This window comes from Petromyzon marinus, unplaced genomic scaffold (assembly GCF_048934315.1).
Source record: "Petromyzon marinus isolate PM22_M1 ecotype Great Lakes invasive population unplaced genomic scaffold, UKy_Petmar_22M1.pri1.0 PM_Scaffold_88, whole genome shotgun sequence".
Classification (NCBI taxonomy): Eukaryota; Metazoa; Chordata; class Hyperoartia; order Petromyzontiformes; family Petromyzontidae; genus Petromyzon; species Petromyzon marinus.
In genome coordinates, this window is record NW_027423697.1 from 1 (window position 1) to 23,784 (window position 23,784).

Below are 23,784 nucleotides of genomic sequence, written 5' to 3' on the forward strand. Positions count from 1 at the left end.
ATGACGCCGCTGCTGGTTGCTAGGCCTACCTGTAGTCATGACGACGCCGTTGCTAGGCTACCTGGGCGCCGTGGCGTCGGCGCTGCTGGTGTCGTGTGCGGTGCGCCGTGACCCCGTGGAGTCGTGGGGCCGAACTTTGACCCTGAGGGCTCTGCCCGTGGCTCGCCGCCTCGCCCTGGACGGGCCGGACGCAGAGCGAGAGGTGGAGCACTGGGGACAGTTTGTCACGGTGTGGGAGAGGTGGGTGGGGGGGGGGGGGGGGGGGGGGTGGGTGGGGTGGGAGTGGGGGGTGGGAGTCTGTGGGTGGGTGTGGGTGTGTGTGAGTGGGTGGGGGTGCGTGGGTGTGGGGGGGTGAGTGGGTGGGGGTGTGGGGGGTGAGTGGGGTGGGGTGTGGGTGGGGTGTGGGTGGGGGGGTGTGTGGGTGTGGGTGGGGGGGGGTGGGGATGGGGTGTGTGGGTGGGGGTGTGTGGGTGGGGGTGGGGGGTTGGTGGTGGGGGGGTGTGTGGTGGGAGTGTGTGGGTGGGGGTGGGGGTGGGGGGGTGAGTGGGGGTGGGGGTGTGGGGGTGGGGGTGGGGGGTGGGGTGGGGGGTGGGGTGGAGGGGGTGGGGTGGGGGTGTGTGGATGAGTGGGTGGGTGGGGGTGAGTGAGTGAGGGTGAGTGGGGGTGAGTGGGTGGGCGTGAGTGGGTGTGGGTGTGTGGGTGGGGGTGTGTGGGTGGGTGAGTGGGTGGGTGGGGGGTGAGTGGGTGGGGGTGAGTGGGTGGGTGGGTGGGTGAGTGGGTGGGTGGGTGGGTTAGTGGGGGTGAGTGGGGGTGAGTGGGTGGGTAGGTGGGGGTGGAGGTGTGTGGGTCAATGGTTGTGTGTGAGTGGGTGTGGGTGTGTGGGTGTGTGGGTGGGGGTGTGTGGGTCAGTGGTTGTGTGTGAGTGGGTGTGGGTGTGTGGGTGTGGGTGTGTGGGTGAGGGTGAGGGTGTGGGTTGGTGGGTGGGTGGGTTGGTTGGTGGGTGGGGTGGGTGGGTGTGGGTGGGTGAGGGTGTGAATGAATGGGGCGTGGGAGCGTGGCGGTGAGGTGTGGGAAGCTGTAAGCCCCAGGCTACTTTGGGCTCGCCTTCCCATCAACCGGAGGCGAGGAATGGTGGTCGTGGTTACTTATGCCCCCACCGAAGACGAACATCCGTGGAGGGATGCAGGCAAGGCCGATGAGTCAGATGTCTTCTATGACCTCCTGTCACAGGTGCTGGCTAAAGTGGCCCTTCGGGATAGAGTCATCATGTTGGGTGACTTCAATGCCCGAGTTGGTCATGATGCTGGCACCTGGTCTGGAGTGATTGGAGGGCATGGGCCATATCAGATCAATAACAACGGTAGGAGGCTGCTAGACTTTTGTGCAGCCCATGGGCTTGTAATTACCAACACGCTGTTCCGGAATCGGCGTATCCACACAACATCACGGATGCATGCCGGGTCCAAGCATCTGCTGGACTACATAGTGACGGAACAGCGGATGCGGGCCCATGTCTTTGACACCAGGAACTACCGTGGAGCTGATCTGCCCACTGACCATCGACTAGTCATCTGTAATATGCGCCTGCCATTCTTCCACTCCGGTGGTGGGTGTACACCCAGGACCACATTCAAACCCATATTGACCTGGTCTCAGCTAGCTGATGAAAGTTGCAAGTTAGAATTTCATCATCGCTTGCGGCTGGGGTTGGCATCGTCCCCCACTCCTCCTGATGTGGAGGGTAAATGGGCGAGGTTTAGGACTGTGACTCATGCAGCTGCAATGGCTGCTTTGGGTACGCGGTCCAGACCTCCCCAGAGACTCTGGCTGACAGAGGAGGTGTTCAAGCTGGCTGAGAAAAAGCGACAGGCCCACTGTCATCGGCTACAGCATCCCACGTCGGAGAATGAGGAGGCTTACCGCAGCCTTCGCTCGGAGGTTCGGAGAGCCGTGAGGCGCTGCAAGGATGGGTGGTGGTCGTGGGTTGCTGAGGAGATGGAGTCTGCCTCAGTGGCCGGCGATCACAAATCGCTCTTTAACTCCATCAAAAAAGTAACCTGCAGCGCCACACCTATTACCATCATTAGGGGAAAGAACGGTGATCCAATCTCTGACCCCCAGGAAGAGGTTTGCAGATTTGCTGAGCATTTCTGTAAGGTCCTGGGGGAGGGGAAATCCCCCAGCCTGGAAAACAACGTGGGACAAAGTGAGGATGACCCTGCTGAGGCTGCGGTGCCTTAAATATTGGAAGAAGAAGTCACCCCCTGTGAGTGGCTGGCTGAGGTGCCATCTGTTGACGAAGTACTGAAGGCAATCAGGAGTCTGAGACCAGGAAAGGCACGAGGCAGAGATGATCTCCCAAGCGAAATGCTGGGGGAGGGTGGCGTTTGTGCACAGACTGCCCTACATGACATCATAACAACAATCTGGACCCCTGGACGGGTTCCGCAGGATTGGAAGGATGCCCTGGTGGTCCCCCTCTTTAAGAAGGGTGACCGCACAGACTATAACAACTACAGGGGCATCTCACTCCTCAGTGTACAGGGAAAGGTCCTGGCAAGGATTATTCAACATCGCCTTGCTAGGCACGCTGAGGAGAGGCTTGCGGAGCCCCAATGCGGTTTCAGGAAAGGGCAGTCCTGCACAGATGCCATATTTTCTGTCCGTCTGCTACAGCAGAGGTGTAGGGAATTCCAACAAGACCTACATCTCTGCTTTATTGACCTGGACAAGGCCTATGATATCATCAGTAGGCCTGGGCTCTGGGTTGTTCTTCGTGCTATCGGAGTCCCTGACCCTCTGCTCACGATCATTAAGGACCTTCATGGTGAGCGGGCCCGGGTAAAACTACGTGGCTGGGAGTCAGAGCCATTCCCTGCTCACTTTGGGGTGCGACAGGGATGTCCTCTGGTTCCCACATTATTTAACATCTATTTTGACCATGTAGTTCATGAAGCCTTCAATAGCTGTATCGGAGGCATTTCCAGATGCAATGAGAGGCTGATCGATGCCCGGGTGCAGTCAAGGGATGGCTCCCTATTAGTCAACCATTTTACATATGCCGATGATCTTGTAATTGCTGAACACTCAGAGGAGGAGTTGGAGGCGCTGCTGCTGAGACTGGAGCTTGCCACCAAGAGGTGGGGCCTTACCATCAGCCCCACCAAAACTAAGCACCTGCCTGGGTATTTTATACCATCAGATTCTCCACCCCCACAACTCCAAATTGGTGATAGGGCAGTTGTGGAGAGAGTGGAGAGTGTCCCATACCTGGGCAGTGTGCTTATGACTGGCTCCAGTTTAACAGCAGAGGTGTCACTCCGAATCAGTCGAGCGGCAATATCTTTTCATCGGTTGCGTAATGCTGTGTGGAAGCTACCTGGTCTGTCGCTCCACACAAGCTTCAGGTCTTCTCGGCCAGAGTCATTCCCTCCCTTCTCTACGCTTGCGAAACGTGGACCCCCCCCTAATGGAACATCTTCGCCGGTTAGAAACATTTAGGCTGGCCTGCCTACGATCCATCCTGGGTTTAACCGGCAGGCTAGATTGTGTGAGGAGCTCACAAATCCTTGAAAGATCTGGGCAAGGTCCCATCGGTGAGCTCCTCCAGCAGGCAAGGCTGCGTTGGCTGGGTCATGTAGCCCGCATGCCCAGCTACCGCATGCCGAAACAGCTTTTGTTCAGCCGGATTGAGGGGGATAAGCGGGCGCGGCACGGGCTAGAGAAGAGATGGAGTGATGTGGTACAGGAGGACGTGGAGCTGAGTGGACTTGCCGATGACCGGTACCAGCGGTGTCAGGATCGGCCTCTGTGGAGGAGGCTCGTGAAGGACGCTGCTACTGGGCAGTTGGAGGCAGTCGCCCTCCAACAACAACGGAGGGCGGAGGAGCGACGCTCACAACAATGACCGGAGCGCCGGGTGACTAAAGCACAGCAGGTTGGCACAGTAGGGGGCACAGGTGGTGCATCAGCTACTCATCTCAGTCATCTCGGTCATTCGACCCGTGGCACCTGCTGGGTCTGCCCCGTGACCTCCTGCCAGCGGGCGTTCGACACTTCACGTGGTAGCCTCAAGGTGCACATGGCCTGGCACAAGCGTCTTGATGACGTCACCGCCACTTAGTGGCGAATGGCGGTTGTTGTTGTTGTTTTGAGTGTGTACGAGTGTGTGTGTATGTATGAGTGTGAGTGAGTGTGTGAGTGTGTGTGAGAGTGAGTGAGTGTGTGAGTGTGTGTGAGAGTGAGTGAGTGAGTGTGTGAGTGTGTGTGAGTGTGTGTGAGAGTGAGTGAGTGTGTGTGTGTGAGAGTGAGTGAGTGTGTGTGTATGTATGAGTATGAGTGAGTGTGTGAGTGTGTGTGAGAGTGAGTGAGTGTGTGAGTGTGTGTGAGAGTGAGTGAGTGTGTGAGTGTGTGTGAGAGTGAGTGTGTGTGTATGTATGAGTATGAGTGAGTGTGTGAGTGTGTGTGAGAGTGAGTGAGTGAGTGTGTGAGTGTGTGTGAGAGTGAGTGAGTGTGTGTGTATGTATGAGTGTGAGTGAGTGTGTGAGTGTGAGAGTGAGTGAGTGTGTGAGAGTGAGTGAGTGTGTGAGTGTGTGTGAGAGTGAGTGAGTGTGTGAGTGTGTGTGAGAGTGAGTGAGTGTGTGAGTGTGTGAGAGTGAGTGAGTGAGTGTGTGAGTGTGTGTGAGAGTGAGTGAGTGAGTGTGAGTGTGTGTGAGAGTGAGTGTGTGTGTATGTATGAGAGTGAGTGTGTGAGTGTGTGTGTGTGTTGTCTCCGCCGTAGATACCTTCTGGAGCGCAACATCGCCGAGGATACCGCCACCACCTCCGCCACCGACACCACCGCCTCCACCGCCTCAAGGGCCATGTTCCCCGAGAGCCTCGGGACCCCAGAGGGCCGTGACGAGGCCTACCGGGCCTGGAGCCTGGACGGCTGGGCAGGACGCAGCGGCCATGACGCCCCCATGATCGCCTACGACGCCGTCCTGCGAGCCGCCCCGAGCATGGAACGTCGGACCTCGGAGGGGGAACCCGAGGGGACGGCCCAGGGCTGGGAGCTGCTGTGCAACTACGGAATGTTCCACGGAGGTGAGGGGGGCGGAGCGTGGGGGGGGGGTCTCTGTGTGGGTCTCTGTGTGGGTCTCTGTGGGTCTCTGTGTGGGTCTCTGTGTGGGTCTCTGTGGGTCTCTGTGTGGGTCTCTGTGGGTCTCTGTGTGGGTCTCTGTGTGGGGCTCTGTGTGGGTCTCTGTGTGGGTCTCTGTGGGTCTCTGTGTGGGTCTCTGTGTGGGTCTCTATGGGTCTCTGTGGGTCTCTGTGTGGGTCTCTGTGGGTCTCTGTGTAGGTCTCTGTGGGTCTCTGTGGGTCTCTGTGGGTCTCTGTGTGGGTCTCTGTGTGGGTCTCTATGGGTCTCTGTGTGGGGCTCTGTGTGGGTCTCTGTGGGTCTCTGTGTGGGTCTCTGTGTGGGTCTCTGTGTGGGTCTCTGTGTGTGTCTCTGTGGGTCTCTATGGGTCTCTGTGTGGGTCTCTGTGGGTCTCTGTGGGTCTCTGTGTGGGTCTCTGTGTGGGTCTCTGTGTGGGTCTCTATGGGTCTCTGTGTGGGTCTCTGTGTGGGTCTCTGTGGGTCTCTGTAGGTCTCTGTGTGGGTCTCTGTGTGGGTCTCTGTGTGGGGCTCTGTGTGGGTCTCTGTGTGGGTCTCTGTGGGTCTCTGTGTGGGTCTCTGTGTGTGTCTCTCTGTGTGGGTCTCTGTGTGGGTCTCTGTGTGGGTCTCTGTGGGTCTCTGTAGGTCTCTGTGTGGGTCTCTGTGTGGGGCTCTGTGTGGGTCTCTGTGTGGGGCTCTGTGTGGGGCTCTGTGTGGGTCTCTGTGTGGGTCTCTGTGGGTCTCTGTGTGGGTCTCTGTGTGGGTCTCTGTGTGGGTCTCTATGGGTCTCTGTGTGGGTCTCTGTGTGGGTCTCTGTGTGGGTCTCTGTGGGGGTCTCTGTGTGGGTCTCTGTGTGGGTCTCTATGGGTCTCTGTGGGTCTCTGTGTGGGTCTCTGTGTGGGTCTCTGTGTGGGTCTCTGCGTGGGGTTCTGTGTGGGTCTCTGTGTGGGTCTCTGTGTGGGTCTCTGTGGGTCTCTGTGTGGGTCTCTGTGTGGGTCTCTGTGTGGGTCTCTGTGTGTGTCTCTGTGGGTCTCTATGGGTCTCTGTGTGGGTCTCTGTGGGTCTCTGTGGGTCTCTGTGTGGGTCTCTGTGTGGGTCTCTGTGTGGGTCTCTATGGGTCTCTGTGTGGGTCTCTGTGTGGGTCTCTGTGGGTCTCTGTAGGTCTCTGTGTGGGTCTCTGTGTGGGTCTCTGTGTGGGGCTCTGTGTGGGTCTCTGTGTGGGTCTCTGTGGGTCTCTGTGTGGGTCTCTGTGTGTGTCTCTCTGTGTGGGTCTCTGTGTGGGTCTCTGTGTGGGTCTCTGTGGGTCTCTGTAGGTCTCTGTGTGGGTCTCTGTGTGGGGCTCTGTGTGGGTCTCTGTGTGGGGCTCTGTGTGGGGCTCTGTGTGGGTCTCTGTGTGGGTCTCTGTGGGTCTCTGTGTGGGTCTCTGTGTGGGTCTCTGTGTGGGTCTCTATGGGTCTCTGTGTGGGTCTCTGTGTGGGTCTCTGTGTGGGTCTCTGTGGGGGTCTCTGTGTGGGTCTCTGTGTGGGTCTCTATGGGTCTCTGTGGGTCTCTGTGTGGGTCTCTGTGTGGGTCTCTGTGTGGGTCTCTGCGTGGGGTTCTGTGTGGGTCTCTGTGTGGGTCTCTGTGTGGGTCTCTGTGTGGGTCTCTGTGGGGGTCTCTGTGTGGGTCTCTGTGTGGGTCTCTGTGTGGGTCTCTGTGGGGGTCTCTGTGTGGGTCTGTGTGTGGGTCTCTGTGTGGGTCTCTGTGGGTCTCTGTGTGGGTCTCTGTGTGGGTCTCTGTGTGGGTCTCTGTAAGGGTCTCTGTGTGGGTCTCTGTGGGTCTCTGTGTGGGTCTCTGTGTGGGTCTCTGTGTGGGTCTCTGTGTGTGTCTCTGTGGGTCTCTATGGGTCTCTGTGTGGGTCTGTGTGTGGGTCTCTGTGGGTCTCTGTGTGGGTCTCTGTGGGTTTCTGTGTGGGTCTCTGTGTGGGTCTCTATGGGTCTCTGTGGGTCTCTGTGTCGGTCTCTGTGTGGGTCTCTGTGTGGGTCTCTGTGGGTCTCTGTGTGTGTCTCTGTGTGGGTCTCTGTGTCGGTCTCTGTGTGGGTCTCTGTGTGGGTCTCTGTGGGGGTCTCTGTGTGGATCTGTGTGTGGGTCTCTGTGTGGGTCTCTGTGGGTCTCTGTGTGTGTCTCTGTGGGTCTCTGTGTAGGGCTCTGTGGGTCTCTGTGTGGGTCTCTGTGTGGGTCTCTGTGTGTGTCTCTGTGTGGGTCTCTGTGTGGGTCACTGTGTGGGTCTCTATGGGTCTCTGTGGGTCTCTTTGGGTCTCTGTGTGGGTCTCTGTGTGGGTCTCTGTGTGGGTCTCTGTGTGTCTCTCTGTGTGTGTCTCTGTGTGTGTCTCTGTGTGGGTCTCTGTGTGGGTCTCTGTGTGGGTCTCTGTGTGGGTCTCTGTGGGTCTCTGTGGGTCTCTGTGTGGGTCTCTGTGTGGGTCTCTATGGGTCTCTGTGTGGGTCTCTGTGTGGGTCTCTGTGTGGGTCTCTGTGGGTCTCTGTGTGGGTCTCTGTGTGGGTCTCTGTGTGGGTCTCTATGGGTCTCTGTGTGGGTCTCTGTGTGGGTCTCTGTGTGGGTTTCTGTGTGGGTCTCTGTGTGGGTCTTTGTGGGTCTCTGTGTGGGTCTCTGTGTGGGTCTCTGTGTGGGTCTCTGTGTGGGTCTCTGTGTGGGTCTCTGTGGGTCTCTGTGTGGGTCTCTATGGGTCTCTGTGGGTCTCTGTGTGGGTCTCTGTGTGGGTCTCTGTGTGGGTCTCTGTGTGGGTCTCTGTGGGTCTCTGTGTGGGTCTCTGTGTGGGTCTCTGTGTGGGTCTCTGTGGGTCTCTGTGTGGGGCTCTGTGTGGGTCTCTGTGTGGGTCTCTGTGTGGGTCTCTGTGTGGGTCTCTATGGGTCTCTGTGTGGGTCTCTGTGGGTCTCTGTGTAGGTCTCTGTGTGGGTCTCTGTGTGGGTCTCTGTGTGGGTATCTGTGTGGGTCTCTGTGGGGGTCTCTCTGTGTGGGTCTCTATGGGTCTCTGTGTGGGTCTATGTGGGTCTCTGTGTGGGTCTCTGTGTGGGTCTCTGTGTGGGTCTCTGTGTGGGTCTCTGTGTGTGTCTCTGTGTGTGTCTCTGTGTGGGTCTCTGTGTGGGTCTCTGTAAGAGTCTCTCTGGGTCTCTGTGTGGGTCTCTGTGTGGGTCTCTGTGTGGGTCTCTATGGGTCTCTGTGTGGGTCTCTGTGGGTCTCTGTGTAGGTATCTGTGTGGGTCTCTGTGTGGGTCTCTGTGTGGGTCTCTGTGTGGGTCTCTGTGGGGGTCTCTCTGTGTGGGTCTCTATGGGTCTCTGTGTGGGTCTCTGTGGGTCTCTGTGTGGGTCTCTGTGTGGGTCTCTGTGTGGGTCTCTGTGTGGGTCTCTGTGTGGGTCTCTGTGTGGGTCTCTGTGTGTCTCTCTGTGTGGGTCTCTGTGTGGGTCTCTGTGTGGGTCTCTGTGTGGGTCTCTGTGTGGGTCTCTGTGGGTCTCTATGGGTCTCTGTGTGGGTCTCTGTGGGTCTCTGTGTGTGTCTCTATGGGTCTCTGTGTGGGGCTCTGTGGGTCTCTATGGGTCTCTGTGTGGGTCTCTGTGGGTCTCTGTGTGGGTCTCTGTGGGGGTCCCTGTGGGTCTCTGTGTGGGTCTCTGTGTGGGTCTCTGTGTGGGTCTCTGTGTGGGTCTCTGTGTGGGTCTGTGTGGGTCTCTGTGGGTCTCTATGGGTCTCTGTGTGGGGCTCTGTGGGTCTCTGTGTGGGTCTCTGTGTGGGGCTCTGTAGGTCTCTGTGTGGGTCTCTGTGTGGGTCTCTATGGGTCTCTGTGGGTCTCTGTGTGGGTCTCTGTGTGGGTCTCTCTGTGGGTCTCTGTGTGGGTCTCTGTGGGTCTCTGTGTGGGTCTCTGTGTGGGGCTCTGTGTGGGTCTCTGTGTGGGTCTCTCTGTGGGTCTCTGTGTGGGTCTCTGTGTGGGTCTCTGTGTGGGTCTCTGTGGGTCTCTGTAGATCTCTGTGTGGGTCTCTGTGTGGGTCTCTGTGTGGGTCTCTATGGGTCTCTGTGGGTCTCTGTGTGGGTCTCTGTGTGGGGCTCTGTGTGGGTCTCTGTGTGGGTCTCTGTGGGTCTCTATGTGGATCTCTGTGTGGGTCTCTGCGTGGGGTTCTGTGTGGGTCTCTGTGTGGGTCTCTATGGGTGTGGGTCTCTGTGTGGGTCTCTGTGTGGGTCTCTGTGTGGGTCTCTGTGGGGGTCTCTGTGTGGGTCTCTGTGTGGGTCTCTGTGTGGGTCTCTGTGTGGGTCTCTGTGTGGGTCTCTGTGTGGGTCTGTGTGTGGGTCTCTGTGTGGGTCTCTGTGGGTCTCTGTGTAGGTCTCTGTGTGGGTCTCTGTGTGGGTCTCTGTGGGGGTCTCTGTGTGGGTCTCTGTGTAGGTCTCTGTGTGGGTCTCTGTGTGGGTCTCTGTGTGGGTCTCTGTGTGGGTCTCTGTAGGGGTCTCTATGGGTCTCTGTGTGGATCTCTGTGTGGGTCTCTGTGTGTGTCTCTGTGTGTGTCTCTGTGTGGGTCTCTGTGTGGGTCTCTGTGTGGGTCTCTGTGTGGGTCTCTGTGGGTCTCTGTGGGGGTCTCTGTGTGGGTCTCTGTGTGGGTCTCTGTGTGGGTCTCTGTGGGTCTCTGTGTGGGGCTCTGTGTGGGTCTCTGTGTGGGTCTCTGTGTGGGTCTCTGTGTGGGTCTCTATGGGTCTCTGTGTGGGTCTCTGTGGGTCTCTGTGTAGGTCTCTGTGTGGGTCTCTGTGTGGGTCTCTGTGTGGGTCTCTGTGTGGGTCTCTGTGGGGGTCTCTCTGTGTGGGTCTCTATGGGTCTCTGTGTGGGTCTCTGTGGGTCTCTGTGTGGGTCTCTGTGTGGGTCTCTGTGTGGGTCTCTGTGTGGGTCTCTGTGTGTGTCTCTGTGTGTGTCTCTGTGTGGGTCTCTGTGTGGGTCTCTGTAAGAGTCTCTGTGGGTCTCTGTGTGGGTCTCTGTGTGGGTCTCTGTGTGGGTCTCTATGGGTCTCTGTGTGGGTCTCTGTGGGTCTCTGTGTAGGTCTCTGTGTGGGTCTCTGTGTGGGTCTCTGTGTGGGTCTCTGTGTGGGTCTCTGTGGGGGTCTCTCTGTGTGGGTCTCTATGGGTCTCTGTGTGGGTCTCTGTGGGTCTCTGTGTGGGTCTCTGTGTGGGTCTCTGTGTGGGTCTCTGTGTGGGTCTCTGTGTGGGTCTCTGTGTGGGTCTCTGTGTGTCTCTCTGTGTGGGTCTCTGTGTGGGTCTCTGTGTGGGTCTCTGTGTGGGTCTCTGTGTGGGTCTCTGTGGGTCTCTATGGGTCTCTGTGTGGGTCTCTGTGGGTCTCTGTGTGTGTCTCTATGGGTCTCTGTGTGGGGCTCTGTGGGTCTCTATGGGTCTCTGTGTGGGTCTCTGTGGGTCTCTGTGTGGGTCTCTGTGGGGGTCTCTGTGGGTCTCTGTGTGGGTCTCTGTGTGGGTCTCTGTGTGGGTCTCTGTGTGGGTCTCTGTGTGGGTCTGTGTGGGTCTCTGTGGGTCTCTATGGGTCTCTGTGTGGGGCTCTGTGGGTCTCTGTGTGGGTCTCTGTGTGGGGCTCTGTAGGTCTCTGTGTGGGTCTCTGTGTGGGTCTCTATGGGTCTCTGTGGGTCTCTGTGTGGGTCTCTGTGTGGGTCTCTCTGTGGGTCTCTGTGTGGGTCTCTGTGGGTCTCTGTGTGGGTCTCTGTGTGGGGCTCTGTGTGGGTCTCTGTGTGGGTCTCTCTGTGGGTCTCTGTGTGGGTCTCTGTGTGGGTCTCTGTGTGGGTCTCTGTGGGTCTCTGTAGATCTCTGTGTGGGTCTCTGTGTGGGTCTCTGTGTGGGTCTCTATGGGTCTCTGTGGGTCTCTGTGTGGGTCTCTGTGTGGGGCTCTGTGTGGGTCTCTGTGTGGGTCTCTGTGTGGGTCTCTGTGGGTCTCTATGTGGATCTCTGTGTGGGTCTCTGCGTGGGGTTCTGTGTGGGTCTCTGTGTGGGTCTCTATGGGTGTGGGTCTCTGTGTGGGTCTCTGTGTGGGTCTCTGTGTGGGTCTCTGTGTGGGTCTCTGTGGGGGTCTCTGTGTGGGTCTCTGTGTGGGTCTCTGTGTGGGTCTCTGTGTGGGTCTCTGTGTGGGTCTCTGTGTGGGTCTGTGTGTGGGTCTCTGTGTGGGTCTCTGTGGGTCTCTGTGTAGGTCTCTGTGTGGGTCTCTGTGTGGGTCTCTGTGGGGGTCTCTGTGTGGGTCTCTGTGTAGGTCTCTGTGTGGGTCTCTGTGTGGGTCTCTGTGTGGGTCTCTGTGTGGGTCTCTGTAGGGGTCTCTATGGGTCTCTGTGTGGATCTCTGTGTGGGTCTCTGTGTGTGTCTCTGTGTGTGTCTCTGTGTGGGTCTCTGTGTGGGTCTCTGTGTGGGTCTCTGTGTGGGTCTCTGTGGGTCTCTGTGGGGGTCTCTGTGTGGGTCTCTGTGTGGGTCTCTGTGGGGGTATCTGTGTGGGTCTCTGTGGGTCTCTGTGGGTCTCTGTGTGGGTCTCTGTGTGGGTCTCTGTGTGGGTCTCTGTGGGTCTCTGTGTGGGTCTCTATGGGTCTCTGTGTGGGTCTCTGTGGGGGTCTCTGTGGGGGTCTCTGTGTGTGTCTCTATGGGTCTCTGTGTGGGGCTCTGTGGGTCTCTATGGGTCTCTGTGTGGGTCTCTGTGGGTCTCTGTGTGGGTCTCTGTGTGGGTCTCTGTGTGGGTCTCTGTGGGTCTCTGTGTGGGTCTCTGTGTGGGTCTCTGTGGGTCTCTGTGTGTGACTCTGTGGGTCTCTGTGTGGGTCTCTGTGTGGGTCTCTGTGGGTCTCTGTGGGTATCTATGGGTCTCTGTGTGGGTCTCTGTGTGGGGCTCTGTGTGGGTCTCTGTGTGGGTCTCTATGGGTGTGGGTCTCTGTGTGGGTCTCTGTGGGTCTCTGTGTGGGTCTCTGTGTGGGTCTCTGTGGGTCTCTGTGTGGGTCTCTTTGGGTCTCTGTGGGTCTCTGTGTGGGTCTCTGTGTGGGTCTCTGTGTGGGTCTCTGTGTGGGTCTCTGTGTGGGTCTCTGTGTGGGTCTCTGTGTGTCTCTATGGGTCTCTGTGTGGGTCTCTGTGTGTCTCTCTGTGTGTGTCTCTGTGTGTCTCTCTGTGTGTCTCTCTGTGTGGGTCTCTGTGTGGGTCTCTGTGTGGGTCTCTGTGTGGGTCTCTGTGGGTCTCTGTGTGGGTCTCTGTGGGTCTCTGTGGGTCTCTGTGTGGGTCTCTATGGGTCTCTGTGTGGGTCTCTGTGTGGGTCTCTGTGTGGGTCTCTGTGTGGGTCTCTGTGGGTCTCTGTGTGTGTCTCTGTGGGTCTCTGTGGGTCTCTGTGTGGGTCTCTGTGGGTCTCTGTGGGTCTCTGTGGGTCTCTGTGTGGGTCTCTGTGGGTCTCTGTGTGGGTCTCTGTGTGGGTCTCTGTGTGGGTCTCTGTGTGGGTCTCTGTGTGGGTCTCTCTGTGTCTCTCTGTGTGTCTCTCTCTGTGTCTCTCTCTGTGTCTCTCTGTGTGTCTCTCTGTGTGGGTCTCTGTGTGGGTCTCTGCACACACACACACACCACACACACCACTTTCAACCCAATCACCACAACAACAAACGTGAGAACAGACACCCAGACCAAGCCTGTCCTGGAGGGCCCCAGAGAGAGTTTGGCCACGACCCTCGTTTTGGCAGAGCCTGGAGGGTTTGTTCCAGAGACGGCAAGGCAGTCCACCGCCGCCGGTGGCCACGTGGAACTTTCGAACGCTCGCTGCAGGAGGAGAGGCTGCCACTCCTTATGTCGGGAGCTGGACCGGTACCGTGCGAAGGGGCGAGAGGGGGGGTGGGCTGACCCAGCCAACGCAGCCTTGCCCGCCGGAGGAGCTCACCGATGGGACCTTGCCCAGATCTTTCAAGGATTTGTGAGCTCCTCACACAATCCAGTCTGGTTAAACCCAGGATGGATCGTAGGCAGGCCAGCCTAAATGTTTCTAACCGGCGAAGATGTTCCATTAGGGGGGGTCCACGTTTCGCAAGCGTAGAGAAGGGAGGGAATGACCGTGGCCACAGGTACACACACACAGGTACACACACACACAGGTACACACACACACAGGTACACACACACACAGGTACACACACACACACAGGTACACACACACACACAGGTACACAAACCTACACACAGGTACACAGACATTGATACACAGGTACACACACAGGTACACACACACACAGGTACACACACACACAGGTACACACACACACAGCTACACACACACAGCTACACGAAGACAAACACAAAGATCCCCCATATAGCCTGTAACAGACTGTAGGGGCAAGTGCTGTTAGCGAGCACCTATGAAGGCCGGAACGGTACACGAGGGGGTGGGTGGCCAGCAGCACGCCCGACCGCCTTTGTCTCCCTAGTGGCGATATTTACACACCGCAACAGGTACTCATTTGAGGCTGAGTCGACCTAGGGGAGGTCCGGTTCAGATAATCGTCACTGGTGTTGGCCGTGAGCAGGAATCGAACCCGGGTCGCCAGGTTCATAGCGCAGCGCGCTAACCGCTACACTACACAGGTACACACACACACACACAGGTACACAAACCTACACACAGGTACACACACAGGTATACACACACACACAGGTACACACACAGGTACACACACACAAGTACACACAGGTACACACACACACAGGTACACACACACACAGGTACACACACACACACAGGTACACACACAGGTACACACACAGGTACATACACAGGTACATACACACAGGTACACACACACACAGGTACACACACAGGTACACACACACAGGTACACACACAGGTACACACACAGGTACACACACACACAGGTACACACACAAGTACACACACACACAGGTACACACACAAGTACACACACACACAGGTACACACACAGGTACACACACACAGGTACACACACAGGTACACACACAGGTACACACACACAGGTACACACACACAGGTACACACACACAGGTACACACACACACACACATGTACACAAACCTACACACACAAGTACACACACACAGGTACACAAACCTACACACACAGGTACACACACACAGGTACACACACACAGGTACACACACACAGGTACACACACACAGGTACACACACACAGGTACACACACACAGGTACACAAACCTACACACAGGTACACACACATAGATACACAGGTACACACACATAGATACACAGGTACACACACATAGATACACAGGTACACACACACACACACACAGGTACACACAAAGACAAAGACAAAGATCCCCCGTATAGCCTTAACAGACTGTAGGGGCAAGTGCTGTTAGCGAGCACCTATGAAGGCCGGAACGGTACACGAGGGGGTGGGTGGCCAGCACCACGCCCGACCGCCTTTGTCTCCCCAGTGGCAATGTTTTTATCCACCGCACCAGGTACTCATTTGAGGCTGAGTCGACCTAGGGGAGGCCCAGGACCGGTTCAGATAATCGTCACTGGTGTTGGCCGTGAGCGGGAATCGAACCCGGGTCGCCAGGTTCATAGCGCGGCGCGCTAACCGCTACACTACCGCTCCCACACAGGTACACACACACACAGGTACACACACACACAGGTACACACACACACAGGTACACACACACACAGCTACACACACACACAGCTACACACACAGGTACACACACACACAGGTACACAAACCTACACACAGGTACACACAGGTATACACACACACAGGTACACACGCAGGTACACACACACAGGTACACACACACAGGTACACACACAGCTACACACACACACAGCTACACATACAGGTACACACACACACAGGTACACACACACAGGTACACACACACACAGCTACACACACACACAGCTACACACAGGTACACACACACACAGGTACACAAACCTACACACAGGTACACACACAGGTACACACACACAGGTACACACACAGGTACACACACACAGGTACACACACAGGTACACACACACAGGTACACACACAGGTACACACACACATGTACACAAACCTACACACACAGGTACACACACACAGGTACAAACACACACAGGTACACACAGGCACACAAACATACACACACAGGTACACACACAGCTACACACACACACAGGTACACACACACAGGTACACACACACACAGGTACACACACAGTGTACACACACATACACAGCTACACACACAGGTACACACACAGGTACACACACGTACACACACAGGTACACACACACAGGTACACACACACGTGTACATAAACCTACACACACAGGTACACACACACGTGTACACAAACCTACACACACAGGTACACACACAGGTACACACACACACAGCTACACACACACAGGTACACACACAGGTACACACACACACAGCTACACACACACACAGCTACACACACACACACACAGCTACACACACACACACACAGCTACACACACACACACGTGTACACACACACACACAGCTACACACACACGTGTACACACGCACACAGCTACACACACACACACAGCTACACACACACAGCTACACACACACAGCTACACACACACACACAGCTACACACACACACAGCTACACACACACATACAGCTACACACACACACACAGCTACACACACACAGCTACACACACACACACAGCTACATACACACAGGTACACACACAGGTACACACACACAGCTACACACACACACACAGCTACACACACATACACACACAGCTACACACACACACACAGCTACACACACATACACACACAGCTACACACACACACACAGCTACACACACACACAGCTACACACACACGTGTACACACACACACAGCTACACACACACACACAGCTACACACACACACACAGCTACACACACACACACAGCTACACACACAGCTACACACACACACACAGCTACACACACACACAGGTACACACACACGTGTACACACACAGCTACACATACACACACGTGTACACACACACACACACAGCTACACACACACACAGCTACACATACACACACAGCTACACACACACACACACACAGCTACACACACACACACACAGCTACACACACACAGCTACACACACACACACAGCTACACACACACACACACGTGTACACACACACACACACAGCTACACACACACACACAGCTACACACACACACAGCTACACACACACACAGCTACACACACACACACAGCTACACACACACACACACAGCTACACACACACACACAGCTACACACACACACACACACAGCTACACACACACACACAGCTACACACACACACAGGTACACACACACACACACAGGTACACACACAGCTACACACACACACAGGTACACACACACAGCTACACACACACACACAGGTACACACACACAGGTACACACACACACAGCTACACACACACACACAGCTACACACACACACACACAGCTACACACACACAGCTACACACACACAGCTACATACACACACACACAGCTACACATACACACACGTGTACACACACACGTGTACACACACACACAGCTACACACACACAGCTACACACACACACACAGCTACACACACACACAGCTACACACACACGTGTACACACACACACACAGCTACACACACACGTGTACACACACAGCTACATACACACAGGTACACACACAGGTACACACACACACAGCTACACACACACACACACAGCTACACACACACACAGCTACACACACACACAGCTACACACACACACACAGCTACACACACACGTGTACACACACACACAGGTACACACACGTACACACACAGGTACACACACACAGGTACACACACACACAGGTACACACACAGCTACACACACACACAGCTACACACACACACAGCTACACACACACACACAGCTACACACACACACACAGCTACACACACACACAGCTACACACACACAGCTACACACACACACAGCTACACACACACAGCTACACACACAGCTACACACACACACACACAGCTACACACACACACACACACAGCTACACACACACACACAGCTACATACACACAGGTACACACACAGGTACACACACACACAGCTACACACACACACACAGCTACACACACAGTGTACACACACACAGCTACACACACACACGTGTACACACACACGTGTACACACACACAGGTACACACACACAGGTACACATACACACACGTGTACACACACACACACACAGCTACACACACACGTGTACATACACACACACAGCTACACACACACACACAGCTACACATACACACACACAGCTACACACACACAGCTACACACACACACAGCTACACACACACAGCTACACACACACAGCTACACACACACACACACAGCTACATACACACAGGTACACACACAGGTACACACACACACAGCTACACACACACACACACAGCTACACACACACACACACAGCTACACACACACACACAGCTACACACACACGTGTACACACACACACACACGTGTACACACACACACAGCTACACACACACACACAGCTACACACACACGTGTACACACACACAGCTACACACACACACACACGTGTACACACACACACACAGCTACACACACACGTGTACACACACACAGCTACACACACACACACAGCTACACACACACACACACAGCTACACACACACACACAGCTACACACACAGCTACACACACACACAGCTACACACACACACAGCTACACATACACACACAGCTACACACACACACACAGCTACACACACACACAGCTACACACACACGTGTACACACACAGGTACACACACACAGCTACACACACACACAGCTACACACACACACAGCTACACACACACACAGCTACACACACACGTGTATACACACACAGGTACACACACACGTGTACACACACACACACACAGGTACACACACACGTGTACACACACACACGTGTACACACACACGTGTACACACACAGCTACACACACACAGCTACACACACACACAGCTACACACACACACACACAGCTACACACACACAGCTACACACACACACAGCTACACACACACACACACAGCTACACACACACACGTGTACACACACACACGTGTACACACATACACACAGCTACACACACACACACACAGCTACACACACACGTGTACACACACACGTGTACACACACACACACACACGTGTACACACACACACACGTGTACACACACACACGTGTACACACACACACAGCTACACACACACACAGCTACACACACACGTGTACACACACACACACACACAGCTACACACACACACGTGTACACACACACCTACCCACACCGTCCGGTGTCCATGTGTGATCGCAGGGGACAGCGACAGCACCGGAGTGATCGCGGGGGCCTGTTGGGGGGCCCTCTGGGGTCTGGAGGGGGTCCCTGTGGGCAACAGCGAATACCTCGAATATCACGACAGACTCATCCACGCAGCTGACTCTCTCTACCGCCTAGCCTGGCCCCACACAGCCGCTGAGTAGTCACTCACTGTGTAGTCACTCACTGTGTACTCACTGTGTACTCACTCACTGTGTAGTCACTCACTGTGTACTCACTGTGTAGTCACTGTGTAGTCACTGTGTAGTCACTCACTGTGTAGTCACTGTGTAGTCACTGTGTAGTCACTCACTGTGTAGTCACTCACTGTGTAGTCACTGTGTAGTCACTCACTGTGTAGTCACTCACTGTGTAGTCACTGTGTAGTCACTCACTGTGTAGTCACTCACTGTGTAGTCACTCACTGTGTAGTCACTCACTGTGTAGTCACTCACTGTGTAGTCACTCACTGTGTAGTCACTGTGTAGTCACTCACTGTGTAGTCACTCACTGTGTAGTCACTGTGTAGTCACTCACTGTGTAGTCACTGTGTAGTCACTCACTGTGTAGTCACTGTGTAGTCACTGTGTAGTCACTGTGTAGTCACTCACTGTGTAGTCACTGTGTAGTCACTCACTGTGTAGTCACTCACTGTGTAGTCACTCACTGTGTAGTCACTGTGTAGTCACTGTGTAGTCACTCACTGTGTAGTCACTCACTGTGTAGTCACTCACTGTGTAGTCACTCACTGTGTACTCACTGTGTACTCACTGTGTAGTCACTGTGTAGTCACTCACTGTGTAGTCACTCACTGTGTAGTCACTGTGTAGTCACTGTGTAGTCACTCACTGTGTAGTCACTGTGTAGTCACTCACTGTGTAGTCACTGTGTAGTCACTCACTGTGTAGTCACTCACTGTGTAGTCACTGTGTAGTCACTCACTGTGTAGTCACTGTGTAGTCACTGTGTAGTCACTCACTGTGTAGTCACTGTGTAGTCACTGTGTAGTCACTCACTGTGTAGTCACTCACTGTGTAGTCACTCACTGTGTAGTCACTCACTGTGTAGTCACTGTGTAGTCACTCACTGTGTAGCCACTCACTGTGTAGTCACTGTGTAGTCACTCACTGTGTAGCCACTCACTGTGTAGTCACTCACTGTGTAGTCACTGTGTAGTCACTCACTGTGTAGTCACTCACTGTGTAGTCACTCACTGTGTAGTCACTCACTGTGTAGTCACTCACTGTGTACTCACTGTGTAGTCACTCACTGTGTAGTCACTCACTGTGTAGTCACTGTGTAGTCACTCACTGTGTAGTCACTCACTGTGTAGTCACTCACTGTGTAGTCACTCACTGTGTAGTCACTGTGTAGTCACTGTGTAGTCACTCACTGTGTAGTCACTGAGTAGTCACTCACTGTGTAGTCACTCACTGTGTAGTCACTCACTGTGTAGTCACTGTGTAGTCACTCACTGTGTAGTCACTCACTGTGTAGTCACTGTGTAGTCACTCACTGTGTAGTCACTGTGTAGTCACTGTGTAGTCACTCACTGTGTAGTCACTCACTGTGTAGTCACTGTGTAGTCACTCACTGTGTAGTCACTGTGTAGTCACTGTGTAGTCACTGTATAGTCACTCACTGTGTAGTCACTGTGTAGTCACTCACTGTGTAGTCACTGTGTAGTCACTGTGTAGTCACTGTGTAGTCACTCACTGTGTAGTCACTGTGTAGTCACTGTGTAGTCACTCACTGTGTAGTCACTCACTGTGTAGTCACTGTGTACTCACTCACTGTGTAGTCACTCACTGTGTAGTCACTGTGTAGTCACTCACTGTGTAGTCACTGTGTAGTCACTGTGTAGTCACTCACTGTGTAGTCACTGTGTAGTCACTGTGTAGTCACTCACTGTGTAGTCACTCACTGTGTAGTCACTCACTGTGTAGTCACTCACTGTGTAGTCACTGTGTAGTCACTCACTGTGTAGCCACTCACTGTGTAGTCACTGTGTAATCACTCACTGTGTAGTCACTGTGTAGTCACTCACTGTGTAGTCACTGTGTAGTCACTCACTGTGTAGTCACTCACTGTGTAGTCACTCACTGTGTAGTCACTCACTGTGTAGTCACTGTGTAGTCACTGTGTAGTCACTCACTGTGTAGTCACTGAGTAGTCACTGTGTAGTCACTCACTGTGTACTCACTCACTGTGTAGTCACTCACTGTGTAGTCACTCACTGTGTAGTCACTGTGTAGTTACTCACTGTGTAGTCACTGTGTAGTCACTCACTGTGTAGTTACTCACTGTGTAGTCACTCACTGTGTAGTCACTGTGTAGTCACTGTGTAGTCACTGTGTAGTCACTGTGTAGTCACTCACTGTGTAGTCACTCACTTTGTAGTCACTGTGTAGTCACTGTGTAGTCACTGTGTAGTCACTCACTGTGTAGTCACTGTGTAGTCACTGTGTAGTCACTCACTGTGTAGTCACTGTGTAGTCACTCACTGTGTAGTCACTGTGTAGTCACTCACTGTGTAGTCAGTGTGTAGTCACTCACTGTGTAGTCACTCACTGTGTAGTCACTGTGTAGTCACTCACTGTGTAGTCACTGTGTAGTCACTCACTGTGTAGTCACTCACTGTGTAGTCACTGTGTAGTCACTCACTGTGTAGTCACTCACTGTGTAGTCACTGTGTAGTCACTCACTGTGTAGTCACTCACTGTGTAGTCACTGTGTAGTCACTCACTGTGTAGTCACTGTGTAGTCACTGTGTAGTCACTCACTGTGTAGTCACTGTGTAGTCACTCACTGTGTAGTCACTCACTGTGTAGTCACTGTGTAGTCACTCACTGTGTAGTCACTCACTGTGTAGTCACTGTGTAGTCACTCACTGTGTAGTCACTGTGTAGTCACTCACTGTGTAGTCACTCACTGTGTAGTCACTGTGTAGTCACTGTGTAGTCACTGTGTAGTCACTGTGTAGCCACTCACTGTGTAGTCACTGTGTAGTCACTGTGTAGCCACTCACTGTGTAGTCACTGTGTAGTCACTGTGTAGTCACTCACTGTGTAGTCACTCACTGTGTAGTCACTGTGTAGTCACTGTGTAGTCACTCACTGTGTAGCCACTCACTGTGTAGTCACTGTGTAGTCACTGTGTAGTCACTCACTGTGTAGTCACTCACTGTGTCGTCACTGTGTAGTCACTCACTGTGTAGTCACTCACTGTGTAGTCACTCACTGTGTAGTCACTCACTGTGTAGTCACTGTGTCGTCACTCACTGTGTAGTCACTGTGTCGTCACTGTGTAGTCACTCACTGTGTAGTCACTCACTGTGTAGTCACTGTGTATTCACTCACTGTGTAGTCACTGTGTAGTCACTCACTGTGTAGTCACTGTGTAGTCACTCACTGTGTAGTCACTGTGTAGTCACTCACTGTGTAGTCACTCACTGTGTAGTCACTGTGTAGTCACTCACTGTGTAGTCACTCACTGTGTAGTCACTCACTGTGTAGTCACTGTGTAGTCACTCACTGTGTAGTCACTCACTGTGTAGTCACTGTGTAGTCACTGTGTAGTCACTGTGTATTCACTCACTGTGTAGTCACTGTGTAGTCACTCACTGTGTAGTCACTGTGTAGTCACTCACTGTGTAGTCACTGTGTAGTCACTCACTGTGTAGTCACTCACTGTGTAGTCACTGTGTAGTCACTCACTGTGTAGTCACTCACTGTGTAGTCACTCACTGTGTAGTCACTGTGTAGTCACTCACTGTGTAGTCACTCACTGTGTAGTCACTCACTGTGTAGTCACTGTGTAGTCACTCACTGTGTACTCACTGTGTACTCACTCACTGTGTAGTCACTCACTGTGTAGTCACTGTGTAGTCACTCACTGTGTAGTCACTGTGTAGTCACTCACTGTGTAGTCACTCACTGTGTAGTCACTCACTGTGTAGTCACTGTGTAGTCACTCACTGTGTAGTCACTGTGTAGTCACTCACTGTGTAGTCACTCACTGTGTAGTCACTGTGTAGTCACTCACTGTGTAGTCACTGTGTAGTCACTCACTGTGTAGTCACTCACTGTGTAGTCACTCACTGTGTAGTCACTGTGTAGTCACTCACTGTGTAGTCACTCACTGTGTAGTCACTCACTGTGTAGTCACTCACTGTGTAGTCACTGTGTAGTCACTCACTGTGTACTCACTGTGTAGTCACTGTGTAGTCACTCACTGTGTAGTCACTTACTGTGTAGTCACTCACTGTGTAGTCACTGTGTAGTCACTCACTGTGTAGTCACTCACTGTGTAGTCACTCACTGTGTAGTCACAGTGTAGTCACTGTGTAGTCACTCACTGTGTAGTCACTGTGTAGTCACTGTGTAGTCACTGTGTAGTCACTCACTGTGTAGTCACTGTGTAGTCACTCACTGTGTAGTCACTCACTGTGTAGTCACTGTGTAGTCACTCACTGTGTAGTCACTGTGTAGTCACTCACTGTGTAGTCACTGTGTAGTCACTCACTGTGTAGTCACTCACTGTGTAGTCACTCACTGTGTAGTCACTGTGTAGTCACTCACTGTGTAGTCACTGTGTAGTCACTCACTGTGTAGTCACTGTGTAGTCACTCACTGTGTAGTCACTCACTGTGTAGTCACTCACTGTGTAGTCACTCACTGTGTAGTCACTGTGTAGTCACTCACTGTGTAGTCACTCACTGTGTAGTCACTGTGTAGTCACTCACTGTGTAGTCACTGTGTAGTCACTGTGTAGTCACTCACTGTGTAGTCACTGTGTAGTCACTCACTGTGTAGTCAATCACTGTGTAGTCACTGTGTAGTCACTCACTGTGTAGTCACTGTGTAGTCACTGTGTAGTCACTCACTGTGTAGTCACTGTGTAGTCACTCACTGTGTAATCACTCACTGTGTAGTCACTCACTGTGTAGTCACTGTGTAGTCACTCACTGTGTAGTCACTGTGTAGTCACTCACTGTGTAGTCACTCACTGTGTAGTCACTGTGTAGTCACTCACTGTGTAGTCACTGTGTAGTCACTCACTGTGTAGTCACTGTGTAGTCACTCACTGTGTAGTCACTGTGTAGTCACTGTGTAGTCACTGTGTAGTCACTCACTGTGTAGTCACTGTGTAGTCACTGTGTAGTCACT

The 23,784-nt window shown here is 53.8% G+C and overlaps 1 protein-coding gene across 1 annotated transcript; it reads left to right on the forward strand.

The window, feature by feature from the left end:
* The first annotated feature begins 31 nt into the window (after positions 1-31).
* Positions 32-22,824, forward strand: LOC116936989 (ADP-ribosylhydrolase ARH1-like). Its single transcript, XM_076064899.1, has 3 exons — positions 32-240; positions 4,781-5,085; positions 18,614-22,824. The coding sequence occupies exons 1-3, from the start codon at positions 38-40 to the stop codon at positions 18,778-18,780; spliced, it is 675 nt and encodes a 224-aa protein (XP_075921014.1). The 5' UTR covers positions 32-37; the 3' UTR covers positions 18,781-22,824.
* Positions 22,825-23,784: the final 960 nt, after the last annotated feature.

What these genes read in the sequence shown, in the direction of transcription:
- LOC116936989 (XM_076064899.1), top strand. Translation starts at nt 38, where the DNA reads ATGACGACGCCGTTGCTAGGCTACCTGGGCGCCGTGGCGTCGGCGCTG. An exon ending in TTTGTCACGGTGTGGGAGAG is followed by an intron (nt 241 to 4,780) that starts GTGGGTGGGGGG and finishes TCTCCGCCGTAG; the next exon opens with ATACCTTCTGGAGCGCAACA. An exon ending in CTACGGAATGTTCCACGGAG is followed by an intron (nt 5,086 to 18,613) that starts GTGAGGGGGGCG and finishes GTGTGATCGCAG; the next exon opens with GGGACAGCGACAGCACCGGA.